The following is a 13,713-nucleotide window of genomic DNA, read 5'->3' as shown; positions in this document are numbered from 1 at the left end:
GAGTCAGTCTCGGATAACCGCACATGGACAAGATCGCTAAGCACGAGCCCGGTCATTGTGTGCGCGTGTGACAATGGACTGAGTTTGCGTGACGGCAAGACAAGGGAAAGTTTCTCCTTCGTATCTGACGCAGAGAGATCTTGCCACTAAAGATTCCATAGAGAGAGAAAACATATAACTATTGTACCTAATTCCATGGGCCTCTGGTCCGTGGCCCCAGACCGACAAATGGGTGGCATTGAAGAGCACCAGCTCGCCGGCGCATTAATATTGTCTATTTATCATTGTGGAAATGGGGAATTGGTTTGTTTCCCATATTCTAATAAGCGAAACAGCATCGATTTATGCAAATTGCGCCTGAGAAAGTTCTTTCTCAAGACAACCCCCTCCCCCCTCCTTCAGACGCATGCTCCCGCCTCGGAAAATGACTACATCGGGGAACCAGAAAGCCACAACTAACACAAGATTACAAGATTTCAACTCGACCTCCACTTCTGCACAGCCGTGTAGAAACATGTTCTCGGCCGAAGCCCCATAGGAAAACTGCACTGCGCGATAAAGTTGTCGCGCGTAGCGACCTATGTGTAACGATGAAGGCGCAAGTCCCGGCACCGATTACCTTTGCCTCACCGCTCGAGCCCCAGCCATGTCATACAAAGTCCAAGTCATCATGATACGGAAAGAAAGGAGACGAGCTTGAGTTTCTTCCTCACGCTGGTGGTTGCCGAACCAGCGGTTTCCTCGCGGAGCCGAGTTTCTCAGTGGCTAGCCCTTGCATCCGCCAGTTTAGTCCTTGAAAGCTGATCTTAACCATTGAGGAAATCCCGGTCGACAATAGCAGTTAGCCGGCTAGACCGAATCAGTCACAGGCTGCAGTGAGACAGGATGCTTGCCTATGAATCATTGCCACCTCCGGAGCTTCGTCCAGTCCATGTGGCGGGCTTGCGGGTGCTGCCCGCCAGGCTGGCACTTTTGTTACGTCTAGATGGGCACTTTTTTACCGAGGCGAAACTGCAGCATTCTACATTGAGCCACCACAGCCATTTGTTCTCCTCAGCGACTGGGTCTTGTTCCTATGTGGCTGCTGAAGCGGGCTTCCGCGCTACCCGGGAGTTGCTTGCCCTCGTAGCCTCCAAGCCTATCTATGATGATGAGCTGTCTTGGTAGATTAAACACTGTATACAGTTATTTGAGTCCGATATCATGTTCCGTCGCTGACCCTAACATCTGAAGACGTGGGACGTGGTTGATATCGTGTTGTATGCGTCCAACCCGCCCTACACACTTTGTGAAGTGATGAATCTCGATTACGCTTCCAGTATATGCAACAAAAACAGACATTTACAGGTAATTTATGACCAAACCCGGCTGCCGCAAAAATCAAACCCTTTTCACCTCCCCTTTTCACCTTCCCCTTCCACGCCCTCTCCCACCGCGTCCCCTTCCCCTTCCGCGTCCCCTCTTCCCTCCTCCACCCCGGCCGCCCCTCCGCGCATCCAGCCTCTCGTAGAGCCTCTCCTCGCCGAACGCGCCCTCGCCGAGCCTCATGTAGTTCACCAGCCCCCTGTCCACCACCGCCACCAGCACGTTCCTGTGGCCGTGCTTCAGCCGCTGGTACAGCCGGCCGGGCCCCTTCCACGCCGGGTTGGCCTCCGGCCCGTCCGCCGGTGTCGACGCCAGCAGCGCCTCCGTCTCCGCGAGCGTTGGCACCCCGTGCAGGTCCGCGTCCGTCACGGCGATGCGGAAGTTGGGCGCCGGCGGGCTGCGCTTGGAGAACGGCGCGCCGCCGGACTTCCAGACGTGGAAGAAGACCTTGTACGGGCTCTGCGGCGCCGGCGCGGCGACGTCCTGCGCGTTGGCGGCGAGAAGGCGCCGTTGCGGCCGGTGGCGTGGTAGCAGGCTGAGCTGCTCGTACACGGGCCGGTATGCCCGGTAGAGACCCGGCGACACTAGCGGTCCGAAGGAGTGCTTCTTGGGCTCTGCTTGCGGCCGCGCATCGCCGCCGCCTCCCCATCCTACCAGAGCGAGCAGCCACTGCAGCAGCGTCGTCGTGTCCGTAGTTTTTCCCGCCGCTGTCGTGTCTGCACCACTAGCTTGCTCCTCCGAGGCGCGCAGCACGTGGAACCCTCCTCGCTTCAGGTGCGTGAAGACCTGGTACCGCGGCAGCGATATGCGCCCGCGCTCGCCGTCCTCCTCGCCGAGCAACAGGGAGTACGCCGCCTCCAGGCTCAGCGGCACGCCCGCCTCGTAGTCGTCAGGCCCCCTCGTCGGCTCGGCACCACCGCCCGAGAGCTCGCCCAGATCCTTGTACGGCCACCAGAGGTCCAGCGTGCCGCGCTCGACCATGTGCAGTGCCTCCTCCGGCAGCAGCCAAAGCCTCCCGACGCCGGGCCTCTGCGCCTCCGTGCAGGCGACGCCCGCCGGCACGGAGCGCCCAATGTCCTTGGTCCAGCTTCCCCTCTCGTGCTCGACGACGACGACGCGCTCGCGTAGCATCAGGCGCCCGTCATCGTCCTGCCGGCGGTCAGTGCTGGCTTCGGCGGGGGAGGCTTCCCAAAAGTCGGGCATGTACCATCCGCGCACCCAGCCGTCGCCGCGGTGCACGCGCGTGTAGCTGAGTACGTCCTCGAGGGCGCGGCGGCTCGACTCGAGCACGCCGTCCTGCGCGCGCGTCCCGTGCGACTCAAAGTCCTTCTCGCCCTTGCGGATTGTCTTGCTCGACACGCCCTTTTTGTCGAACATGCTCATGAAGAGCTTGTAGTCGGGCATCTCGTCCTCCATGGCCTCTTCGGCGACGGCCGCGGCGCCGTCGACGCCGCCCACACTGGGCGGTCCTACGACGATGTGTGGGTTGTCATCATCGTCAAAAGGCATTTCGCCGCGCTGTTCCTTGTTGAACGTTGAGGGGCGTGGCTATCTCCAGTAGCTGATTGCGTTCTCAAGAGGGCTTGTTGAGCTCGAAAGGCTGTGATGGCGCCGATAAGCTGGTTTGTCGCAGGGCGGACAAAAGTTACGATCAGTCAAATCCCAGTATTCAAGTGACTTTATTTTGAACCAAAAATTTGAGCACGGAAAGTAGCAGTGAATATTTTGCAGAAATCATGAATCTGAACATGAAGGCTCTAGGAGTTGGTTGTTCACCTCACAAGCCTAAAAAGTGGAGTTTTGGCATTAAAAAATCAGACCAACTTCTCGAGAACCTGTATAGTGAAAGATAAGTCCTAGGGCCATTACTCCACTACTCGCGAGTCTGGCCGAGTGGTTAAGGCGTTGTGTTTAGGACAGTCTGTTTCCCTAGCGGAGAGACAATAGAATATCCAAAACCGCAATGGGCATCGCCCGCGTAGGTTCGATCCCTACGGCTCGCATTGTATTTTTTGCCTTTCCTTGCAGCCATCATTGGCTTCGTGTTTAAACCCTGTTCTTTCTCTTTTTTTTTTTTTCTCCAAACCGATCACGCACAATCAAAGGCTGTTGTTCATGTTGGATCCTTGGTTAATGCAAGATCGTTAATGTTACTGCAAGGTGAGTTAGGCGTTTGCTGATTGACAACACCGATCACGCAGTCACTTCTCTGATTAGGATGTATAAAAATGAAGGTGTATTTCATTAGTAGATTCCTCTCGCTTGTATTTTCTTCTTTCTCGTTATCCTGTTGGCCGTTGGTCTGTGTCCCATATCATAGTTGAGCTTTTGCACGGACAAATTGTACTCCGTTCTTTCTTGCGTTTGATTATCTGATGCCCTTTACTACCTTGACCGCCTAGATAACTCATCAACTCCTCGAGAGAAACAACATTTGCCGTAAACGCCGGAACCCGATGCCCAATCCAATCGCTCGCTGTTCGCCATGACTGTAAAATTTCCCCAACGCCGCCAAATGTGTTCTGCAGTATATGTACCAAGTATTTGCTTCACGGCGCGCCGTCCGGGCCGCTGAGATGCCCAAAGATTAAGTAGAACGAATGTGTTTTCCTTTGCCGGTGCTACGCACGGCCGTTTTATTCGATAAACGGCTTCTTGTTTCCGCCGACAGTGCAGAGGCCAAGGGCACGAATCGAGTCGCGATCGTGGGCGAGAATGATAGTGCGCGCGGGTAGCATGGGGTTGTTCGGGTCAACGTGTGAAGCATCTTTGGCGGCTTGCTCGATGGCATCCATTTCCTCCTTGCAGCCTTGCTGGTCTAGGGGGCAAATGACGATGGGTTGTCGAATGACAATATCGCGCGCGCCACTTAATTGAACCTGAGCATGCCGAGTTAGATACGACCGGCTGCCGTCATTCGCCCACGTGCTCACGTACCTTGATATTGAGGAAGAACTCAATCTTATACAGTGATGATTGAGTGGTAAAGGTGGAAAGTTCATACTGGGGAAAGCCCGGCTTTCCCCTCTTGATAACCCCGTCAGGATCTCGCAAGTCTTTGGACGGAAAGCAAAGGCCAATATTGGTGGCATAGCCAGCCTCAGGCATCTTGGTCTTGACGACTTGTACCTGCTTGGATAGTTTGTTAATCTTTTTCGTTGGCTCGTCTCCTTCTGGGTTGAACGTGATTTCCTCTTCCACCACCATCGTTATCTTGTCTATGGTGACCTTTTTGGCCTTGGCCATCCAGTCGAGGTTGGGGGACACTTTTATGTAAACGGTAATAGGGTCGCCTGGTCCGTAGCTCCATTTCGGTAGGCTGATTCCCAGGTGAACAAGGTTATCTGAGGTGACGAGTTTGGACTCGGGCTTGTTGTACATGCCAAAAGTCGAGAGAGTATCGTAGCGTTGCAGGGGCATAGGAAACGTGTATTTGTACTGGTTGCTGTGGCCCTGTTGCACGGTGACGACGATTTCGTAAAATGTCTCTGCTATCCGGTTCGGGAGCTGCAGGGAGGCTGGCGGTATCCGGCGATTCGTCTCTTCGCCACCTTTGCCGAAGGGGATAAAGAGGACAAAGGGGAGGTCCATCGCAACGACTCTCTCCGCCTCTTTGCCCGAGGAGCAGCGAAAGAGAAGCACCTCTTTACCGACGACGTCGGTTGTATCCTTTCGGGCGGCGCCGAGATGGCGCTTGGCAAGGTTATCAGCATCGGGGTGTATGCTTTCGCGGCGCTGCAGCGCTATTCGGACGAGGGAGATCGGGACGGGCATGGAGAAACCCTGGCCAGGGCGAATCTCTACCTTGCCTTCGACGCGGGGCTAACTCGGGGAAGAGCATCCAGGTCAGTAACTGTGGGCTTGGGGGTCACGATGGGAGTAGCAGAGGCTTGGGTCGTTGTTGGCACTGCTGTACTTACCAGCGTCGCGGATATTCCGGGATAGCCCACGAGAAAGCTGCTGTTGGGTGGCCCAGAAACCCTTACACTCGCTGGACCGGTCGCCATGGTGTCATGCGGGCGCCCACCACGACTCGAGCGCAGATGGGTAGTTTGCGGCGCGTCTTGAAAAGAGCGAGAGCAGCGCTACGGGCTGGTCATGTATGTTGGCGTGGCTGGCTAACAAGGTTGCGAGCTCCTGTCAAGGAGAGGTCGATGGGGAAGCGACGTGGGCACACAGGGACACGAGCTTCAGATCGGAGGGGTGGGGGGGTTGGCACCGGAAGCCAAGGAAGTGTCGACGGTGGGATGCAGATTGCCGCTAGAGTGTGCAGAGTCGTGTGCACTGGATCATGGCCTTGGGAGGGTGGGTGATGTCGAAAAGCCGATGGAAACAGACGACGACGAAAGGGTTTGATTTAGGCGCGCAGGACGTTGGTTGTAGAGGAAATGGTAAGGCTGGCGTCGAGCTGAGAAGTTGCAGTTAAAGTTAGCGGCGCTTGCTTTGTGGTGTGCAAGTTGCGACCGACCAAGTTGCCTTGGGGCGTTGGTTGGTTGGTGCAGATTTGACCGGCCTTTCGGGTCTTTGTCTCTGATCTGTCAACCTACGTGTACTATAAAGAACAGCGACAAGATGGTCGCTTTTTTCATGTATATTGGCAGAGTGCCAGCAACACAGGTGCCTCGTCTCGAGGCTGCCTGCCTACCTGTACCTGAGTAGGCTGCCAGGGCTTCCGGATCGGGTCTCGTAGCGCGTGTCCAGCTGGAGCTCGGGCTGACGCAACCCACAGAGCCACGGGGCGGCTGGGGAATCACTGTTGGGCTCGTTCGAAGACGAGGCTGGATAGACGGGAAGGAGGAACGAGGATGGGAGTGCGGAATCAGCGAGCTTTCCGTGGAAATATATATGAATGTATGCGAGCATGTGCAAGCATGTATGAGAAGGGGTCATGTGTATGTGCATATGCGGATTGAGAGTTGGGGAAACGGATAAACATACGTAGGACTCCGTACACAACATATATCTGGGCGAGTATCCACGTAACTTTGTTACTTGGGCCGTACTCATGGAAACGCGATGGCTGTTTGGCGGGGATCTCAACTAGGGCCAGGCTCTCAACACACTTAATGTCCTGTCCCACACAAAGATCAGCATCACAAGCAGAGCCCCGTTGCACGGAAACCGTCCTAGCAAACTTACGCCGTGATGCGTTATTACGATGTACGTATCTACATAGTCAGATAACCAGTTCCTTCAACAGCATTTTAACATATTGACTGGTCTTGACCTTCACAGCCAACTACAACATCTTTTACCGCAAATACAACAGCCAAGCCGTTTCTCCGCTGGCTTGTCTCACCCCCAAGGCAGCCTTGACAGCCACCAGGTTGACCACCGAGGTTGGGCTTGGGAATTGAAATGTTACAAATGCCCTCGTTGCATCACATATCCTCTGTTCGCTCGCCTTTTCTTTCCTTTTAGGAAAAGCAAAGCTCCGAACCATCACAAGGGCTATTTTCTGCTAGTACATGCCCGAGCCTTAAAAGTAAACAAAAGTCGAGCTAAATTTAGTAGATTAGTAGGTACCCTCCTGCTGCTGCGCATAGCACTGCCTAGTCTACTCCTGGCCCAGACGCAGCCTAAACGGCACCATGAAACAGCTACAAGAAGAATTTGAGGCTTGCAGAAGCCGTTTTTCTTTTTCAAATTAAATTAGATAAATTAAAATCATATCAAAAGTCACCAGCACCTTGTGGAAACACCAGTTAGGTGTACATGCGTTGTGAGCAGTTGTTCCGTGGATCTGGACCGCAAAACTCCGCTAAACTTGAACAGTGCAAGCGTTGCGCTATACCTTTAATTCGGACCATGACCCCAGGCTCATCGCGACGACGACTGCCGCTGCCCCTCCAAAAAAACCGATCTCTGCTCACCCAAGCTCCTGCCCAGAGCCCATCGCAACACCTCCACGACACGCAATTGACCGGCACAATGTCCGTCACGCTACACACATCTCTAGGCGACCTGAAAATCGAAGTCTTTTGCGAGAGCGTTCCCAAGACCGCCGAGGCACGAAAACCCTCCACCCCCAACTCACGTTCCTCCAAGTCTAACACGCACATGGCACAGAACTTCCTCGCCCTCTGCGCCTCCGGCTACTACGATAAGTCGCCCTTCCACCGACTCATCCCCGCCTTCATGGCGCAGACCGGCGCGCCCGCCACGCCCTCGCCCCCCGACAACCCCAAGGGCGGCCGGTCCATCTGGGGCGGCGCCTTCGACGACGAGATCCGCCCGGCGCTGCGGCACGCCGGCCGCGGCGTCGTCTCCATGGCCAACAAGGGGCCCGGCACCAACGGCTCCCAGTTCTTCGTCCTGTTCGACCGCGCGCCGCACCTCGACGGCCTCAACACCGTGTTCGGCAAGGTCATCGGCGACGACGGCCTCGCGACGCTGGCGCGGATGGAGGCGATCGAGGTCGACAAGAAGAACCGCCCGCGCGAGCCGCTCTGCATAGAGCGCGTGACGATCCACGCGAATCCGCTGGCGGACTGAAAGGAGGGCGAGAAGTTTCTAGGTCGAGAAGACAACTTACATCTAGCGGATTCGTTGGAGGGTGGAAGGGGGCTCAATCGCAATGCCGCTGCTAAAAACGGGCTACGGCTGGTGGTGAAAACTGGCCGTTACCTACAGCACCCGATGTGTGGCCAAGGCGCAAAACGACACAGCTTGTACTGCCAACTACGATGAAAAGCTGCGCAGTCCTGCGGAGCTTTGACTTGGCCAAGTGCTCTCTACATCACGGACACAGGTCGTGCCGAGTACAACCACTCCACAATCACAATACGCAACATATAGAGTAATCAGAATAGAACTTTTATGTATAAAATCGCTTTGGCAGCCTGCCCAGAGCTTGCCATGACGCAGATGCCCGCTTTCATACCATAATTTAATAAAAATCCCAAGATCCGCCTGCATGTTCCGCAAGCAATAAACACCCTCGCATAAACCAAATCATCCTAGAAAACCATCTCTATAAACTAATGCCAAATGTATAGCGTGATTCTGTGCGCCCGTGCAGCAGCTCCGTTCGATTGAATGCGTAGAAAAGGGGTATTAGATGGGTGAAAGAAGGGGTGGACGAGATGAAGCCCCGCCATCATCAACATAGCTAGCCCTTACGTTGGCGTTTGGAACCTTGGGTAGGGCTCGCTAAGTCTTCGCGTTGAATCTCTTCAGTCCCCGTCGGGCTCAGCGTGTTCTCCTTGCTCTGCCCCCCATCTGCAGCTGTCGCTGCTCCAGTCACAGGCGCAGCGTCAGGGTCCAGGTTAAAGTTGAAGTCACTACCATCACCAGAGATGTCGTGAAGGAAGGCGTCGCTGTTAAGGTATTGATCCAGGTCCACGTTTGGCGCGTCAAAGAAGCCATCCGACCCATCCAGTCCGGGGATGCGGCCCGACGGGCTCAGCGGGCCCAGGAGCTCGCCCAGCTCGCTAATCTTGGCGTCCTGGTCGCTTTGCAGGCGCTGCAGCCGGTCCAGCTCCTCCTGGTTGGCGCCGATGTGGCTGAGCGACGGCACGGGCATGACGGGCGAGCGCATAATCGGTGACAGGGACGGCGGCGACGGCCTTCTGGTGGACGCGCTGTCGGGCTGCGGCGTGACGGAGGCCGACGGCGTTTGCGTTGTGCGAGACAGGCGGCGCGGTGGCAAGGATGAGTTAGGTGTCGCCGAGGAGCCGGGCGAGGGCTGGCCCGCCATAAAGTTGACGAGCTGGCTGCGCTGATCGTTATTCAGGGTGTTCGGTGCGTTGGCGACGAGCTCGGCCGCTGCCGGATCGAGGGCCGTCGGGGTGCTGGTGGCATTGTGATCATTGATGATCCTCATCATTCGCTCCTGTGGGTTGCTTTCCAGTTCCTGGCGTAGGGAAGGCGGCGTTTCAGTGTCCAGGAGCTCCGTGACGTGACCCATTTCTGGGTTGTGGGCGCTGCTGGGCTGGTAGTTGGAGACGGAGGGCGACTGGCTCGACTGCGTAGGAGACTGCTGTCCTGGAATAGGCGGTAGCAAGCCTCTGGTTCGTTTGACCATGTTTCCCCCATGCGAGGCCGTAGGATCCATCTGTGTCCGGAAGAAGTCGCCTAGGTCAACCACGTTTCCATGTCCCCCCTGGCCCTGGTTTGACATCATGCTGGTAATGATATCGCCAACATTGGCGGAGCCGCTCTGGTCTTCCAGTGTCTTCCGAAAGACATTGGCAAGGAAGTTGAGAATGGCATTAATGGAGTTTTGGTGTCGGTCGTGTTGATTCTGGAACATGAGCGCTTGGTTGTACAACTCATGATTATTGCGCTGCAAGGCGTTGATGGCGCCGAGGATGAGCTTTTGCTGCTCCCGCACTTTGTGGAGCTCCTCCCTTATCACTGCGATTTCTTTCTTGGGCGGCGCGGCGCTCTCTGTTGACGGTAATGTACGTCCAGCTGGGACATTGCCACCAGTCGTACTAGGTTGGCCGGGGCCGTCCTCGTTGTCAACATCATCGTCGCTACCAATTTGGCCACTCGCCCCTTTAGCTGTAGCTTCTTTCTTGCCCTTAGGTTTGTTGATGAGCCATAGCAGATTCGGGTGCCCTCTTCGGAAGTATGGGTTCTTGTATTCGCTAGGGCTCTTGAATTTTCTCTCGCTCGCGCGCATTGAATTATCGGATAGGCCTACACATTTGTGAAAGCCGTACATATTCAATTGTCGGACAAAGGACGCATAGTTGTTGTGTTTGAAAAGCTCGGGAATTAACCTCTTTGCAAATTCGTCCTCGTCCAGCACTATGAATGAGTCGCCCTTTGCCGACCAGCGGATAAAGTCTTCATTCTTGCGCTCTTCCAAAAAGCTGTACACCGCGTGTTAGATAATATTTGCAAGTTAGCAGGGACAGGCTTCAACGCACCTGCTCAGCTTCTGCACGAATGGCGGTATCTGTTTGCGCCTACTGGTGGCCTCGCGCTTCGCCTTGGCTGCCAGCTCCTCCAACTTCTCAACACTTTCTTCCTCCGGGTTGCTATCGCCATTTATATGCGACACTAGGGAGCCGTCCACTTCGGAAAAGCTGCCCCAAGGGTCTGCACCACTCCCATCAAACTGGCGACTGGGTAGGAGGCTCTGGTTCATTTGGCGGCGAGCCACGGCGTTTGACGGCCCCGGAATGGGCTGCTGGAATTGACTAGCATTTGGTAGCACGCCGTAAGGGTTCCCAGTATATGCGCTGCCATCGAGAAAAGAGGAAGTGTCGGCTGCGCCGTTCCAGCGCGTCATCGCATCGGACATGTTGTCGGCTGTGAATGGTTGCTGCACGTTCTGCTGTGCGGGCCCGGCTGGCGACGCGCCAGGCGCCGCTCGCTTTCTCGAGTTTGGTGTAGACATTACGCTCTGCTGGGCGATACTGATGAGGATCCGCGAGTGTATAGGGGTGTTGTCGAGCCGGAGGCGGCAAGGTGGATCTCTGCGCCGCGTTGTATGATAAGCTCGTAGCTAGGTTGAGACGTCGGGCAAGAAATGGCAGGCGATGCAAGGTATATATTCGTCTCGCAAGACTATCGCGTCAAAGAGACTCCGCGATGGGCAATTGGGGGCAAGTGCGAGGTGGACACAGCAAACAGTAGAGGGAGAGGATCCCGTTGGTGCGCAACACTCGGCACACGGCTTACTTGCAGCCGAAATCACGCAGCGGAGTACACGACCTACACGTAGTTGGTGTGATGTCGGACGGCTACCGTGAATCGAGTTGGCGTTGAGGCGGCGGAAGAAGTGTCGTCAAGCTCCGCTCAGTTGCGCAGGTCGAAGTGAGGTCCGTCGGGGATCCGCTTTGTGAACTTTTCGCGGATCGTCTCTGCAGCGCTGGAAAAGGGGCGTGTTTTCGAGTATTGTCCCGGTGTGGAACTGCCGTGAAGAATATGGACAATCTATGGTGATGTAAGAGGTAAGTCCTTAGTCGCCGAGAAGATGTGTCCCTTCCTATCGCGGAAACAAACGCTCAGGCGAGGCCAAAATTTTGGACCAAAAACAACTTTTAAGTTAGCGGGCAGATGGACAAGGACGATACAAGAGCAGCCGGTCCCGGATTTGGCCAATCACAGCGGCTACTGATAAGTCTCGATACGCAAAAAGTGAGGCCTGCAAGAATTACACGTGACTTTGGCGGGGCGGACTCAGGCTGTCACTTTAGTATTACAGAGTGGGCTATATGATGTTGTACGTACTTTTTAACTTAGGGGTAACGTGTACACATTATCGAAAATAGTCTCTTTGTCTATTGACGCGTTTTGAGGAGACTGAAAATGCCTTTCTTGATCCGCTCCGCAATACGATCGCTACCTTGTTTCATGATCAGGGACTGTCAATGACTTGCGGACAATAACAATGTGTAACCACTACCTATGCGTGTATGTACGTACACTGAACTGTGTTGGTGATTGCCTTGCGCTGGGTCTGGGGCTTGATTTTAATAGATCAGTTTGGTTGGCGCAAGGAGATGAAAAGGGTATCGATTATATATTCTGTTATCTGTTTATTTGGCACCACGACCTGCCAGCGATGCAGCCTGCGCCATCTGGGCGTTTCTGGTCTGGTCTCGCCGTTGATCCCACTCGCGTCCAGATCCGCCCGATCGGGCGTCTCTTTTTGCCCGCTTCTCTTCACGCATCGACTGCTCCTTATTTCGAGGGTCAATGACAACCAACTCTTCTTCGGCGTTTTTACGATTGCTCAGATCCTTGCCGAGTTTGTCCGCGGCGAATGACAACGTGTGCGACATCCAGCCTTCGTCGTCGCTCTCCTCCTTGTCCTGCTCATCCCATGATGTGCAGCTCTGGCAGTTTGCAATAAAGTGCAGGTCACAGAGCTCGGCCTCATCATCCCCACCAGCTTGGCGTTTCTTCGCTTCGTCGTCATCCTCGCTACCGTTCTTGGCAACTTCCTTTCCTGGCGGCGCCTTGTCGAGCCGTGATTGAAAGCCCTTGAGAAGCTTCAGAGTAGCTTGATCATCCGACGAGATGGCACTGGAACCACCGGTGTGTCTCTTACGCGCTCCTCGAATGGATGTTTCCGGAATCATCGAAGCCAGGGCCGATTTCTTGCGAGGCTCCTCCTCCTTCGGAGCGTGAATGGTCCGTCTCATAGAAGCCTTAAGAGCGGCAATTTCTTCGTTGGCCTTTTGCAAAGCCGTCTTCTTGGGCACCTCTGGATAGTCCCCTGCAGCCTCACTATCGCTGTCGTTTAGTTTTAGGCGTTCTGTTTCCTCAGGCTGTGTCGCAGGCTCTATTGTCGTCTCCCCCGCGCCGGCGTCCTTAACTTCCGGTGCACTCGTCTTTCCTTTCTTTGCTGCTTTCGATTTTGTTGATTTCGCCCTGGGCTCTTCCTCAGCCGAACCGTCGTCCACCACTATACGAGTGTCGAATTTTGCCTTCTTCGGTAGCGAAGTAACCTCCTCGTCGCCCTCCTCATCCCCGAAACTAAGAAGCTGCTTTCCGGCCTTGCGCTTCTTCTTCTTCTTTTCCTTTTCTGCGGGCTTCTTTTCCGAATGCGCAGCCACACGTGTGCGTTTCTCCATGTCCTCGAACGGGTTAACGAGGATCTCGATGCGCTCAATCTTGACCGCATACATGGGTCGGTCTGTGCCCTCTTCCACCTCGGATTCGCCAATTTTTGCCAAATTGTATATGGTATCGCCAGCCACGCGACCGAATAATGTGTTCTTGCCATTTAGTTCCTCTGTTTTGTCGAGCGTGAAGAAGAACTGGCTACCGTTCGTATCGACGTGTCCTTCGTTCGCCATCGCCAATAGTCCGCGTCTGTTGAACTTGAGGCGCGAGTGGAACTCATCTCGAAAGTTGATACCCGTCGGTCCGGCATTCTTGCCATGACGCTGGTCCATTGGCCAAGGGTCCAGGTCGCCGCCGAATGCGCCGCCATCGTATATAGATTCGCCACCATTGCCAGTGCCGGTCGGATCGCCTCCTTGTAAAATGAAGTTGGGAACTAATCGATGGAATATGGTACCATCGTAATAGCCGTCGAGACTGAGTTGAAGAAAGTTGCGACAGGCAAGCGGAGTCTGCTTTGCGAAGAGCTCGACGAGAATCTCGCCGAGCGTGGTGTGGATAATCGCAGACGCTGTCGGCTGAGGTTCGAGATTGTAGATGGCCGACATGATCACGGCTGCCGTGCCCTAGCCGCGCGTATCGCTGTGAAGATGTTTTCGTCGCTGGTGCAAAAAGTTGGAGTTGCCGACCCAAGCTCCAGATTTTGGCCACCAGCTCGCCCCACACGAGAAAGGCATCTGGGCTGAACAAACGACCCAAATACAAGAACCGACTGGACTCTGAGCGAACGTGCCAGCTGAATTATTCAAGTTAAAGAAT

The 13,713-nt window shown here is 55.0% G+C and overlaps 5 protein-coding genes across 5 annotated transcripts; 1 reads left to right on the top strand and 4 right to left on the bottom strand.

Moving 5' to 3' along the window:
• Window positions 1–1,404: 1,404 nt before the first annotated feature.
• Window positions 1,405–2,874, bottom strand: ISF_02345 (hypothetical protein; the record flags this gene model as incomplete). Its single annotated transcript, XM_018845951.1, has 1 exon — window positions 1,405–2,874. One exon carries the CDS (start codon window positions 2,872–2,874, stop codon window positions 1,405–1,407), a length of 1,470 nt encoding a protein of 489 aa, XP_018706658.1.
• A 1,127-nt stretch (window positions 2,875–4,001) lies between these two features.
• ISF_02344 (arrestin domain conatining protein) lies at window positions 4,002–5,372 on the bottom strand (the record flags this gene model as incomplete). Its single annotated transcript, XM_018845950.1, has 3 exons — window positions 4,002–4,244; window positions 4,303–5,187; window positions 5,286–5,372. 3 exons carry the CDS (start codon window positions 5,370–5,372, stop codon window positions 4,002–4,004), a joined length of 1,215 nt encoding a protein of 404 aa, XP_018706657.1.
• Window positions 5,373–7,296: 1,924 nt separating this feature from the next.
• Window positions 7,297–7,860, top strand: ISF_02343 (Peptidyl-prolyl cis-trans isomerase, cyclophilin-type; the record flags this gene model as incomplete). The annotated part of the gene is made up of 1 exon (XM_018845949.1): window positions 7,297–7,860. The coding sequence occupies one exon, from the start codon at window positions 7,297–7,299 to the stop codon at window positions 7,858–7,860; it is 564 nt and encodes a 187-aa protein (XP_018706656.1).
• Window positions 7,861–8,476: 616 nt separating this feature from the next.
• Window positions 8,477–10,717, bottom strand: ISF_02342 (Heat shock factor (HSF)-type, DNA-binding protein; the record flags this gene model as incomplete). Its single annotated transcript, XM_018845948.1, has 2 exons — window positions 8,477–10,187; window positions 10,245–10,717. The coding sequence occupies 2 exons, from the start codon at window positions 10,715–10,717 to the stop codon at window positions 8,477–8,479; spliced, it is 2,184 nt and encodes a 727-aa protein (XP_018706655.1).
• Window positions 10,718–11,861: 1,144 nt separating this feature from the next.
• ISF_02341 (peptidyl-prolyl isomerase CWC27) lies at window positions 11,862–13,502 on the bottom strand (the record flags this gene model as incomplete). Its single annotated transcript, XM_018845947.1, has 1 exon — window positions 11,862–13,502. The coding sequence occupies one exon, from the start codon at window positions 13,500–13,502 to the stop codon at window positions 11,862–11,864; it is 1,641 nt and encodes a 546-aa protein (XP_018706654.1).
• Window positions 13,503–13,713: the final 211 nt, after the last annotated feature.

The sequence above is a fragment of the Cordyceps fumosorosea genome (assembly GCF_001636725.1).
Source record: "Cordyceps fumosorosea ARSEF 2679 chromosome Unknown scaffold_4, whole genome shotgun sequence".
Classification (NCBI taxonomy): Eukaryota; Fungi; Ascomycota; class Sordariomycetes; order Hypocreales; family Cordycipitaceae; genus Cordyceps; species Cordyceps fumosorosea.
This window is presented reverse-complemented; position numbering and strand designations above follow the sequence as displayed.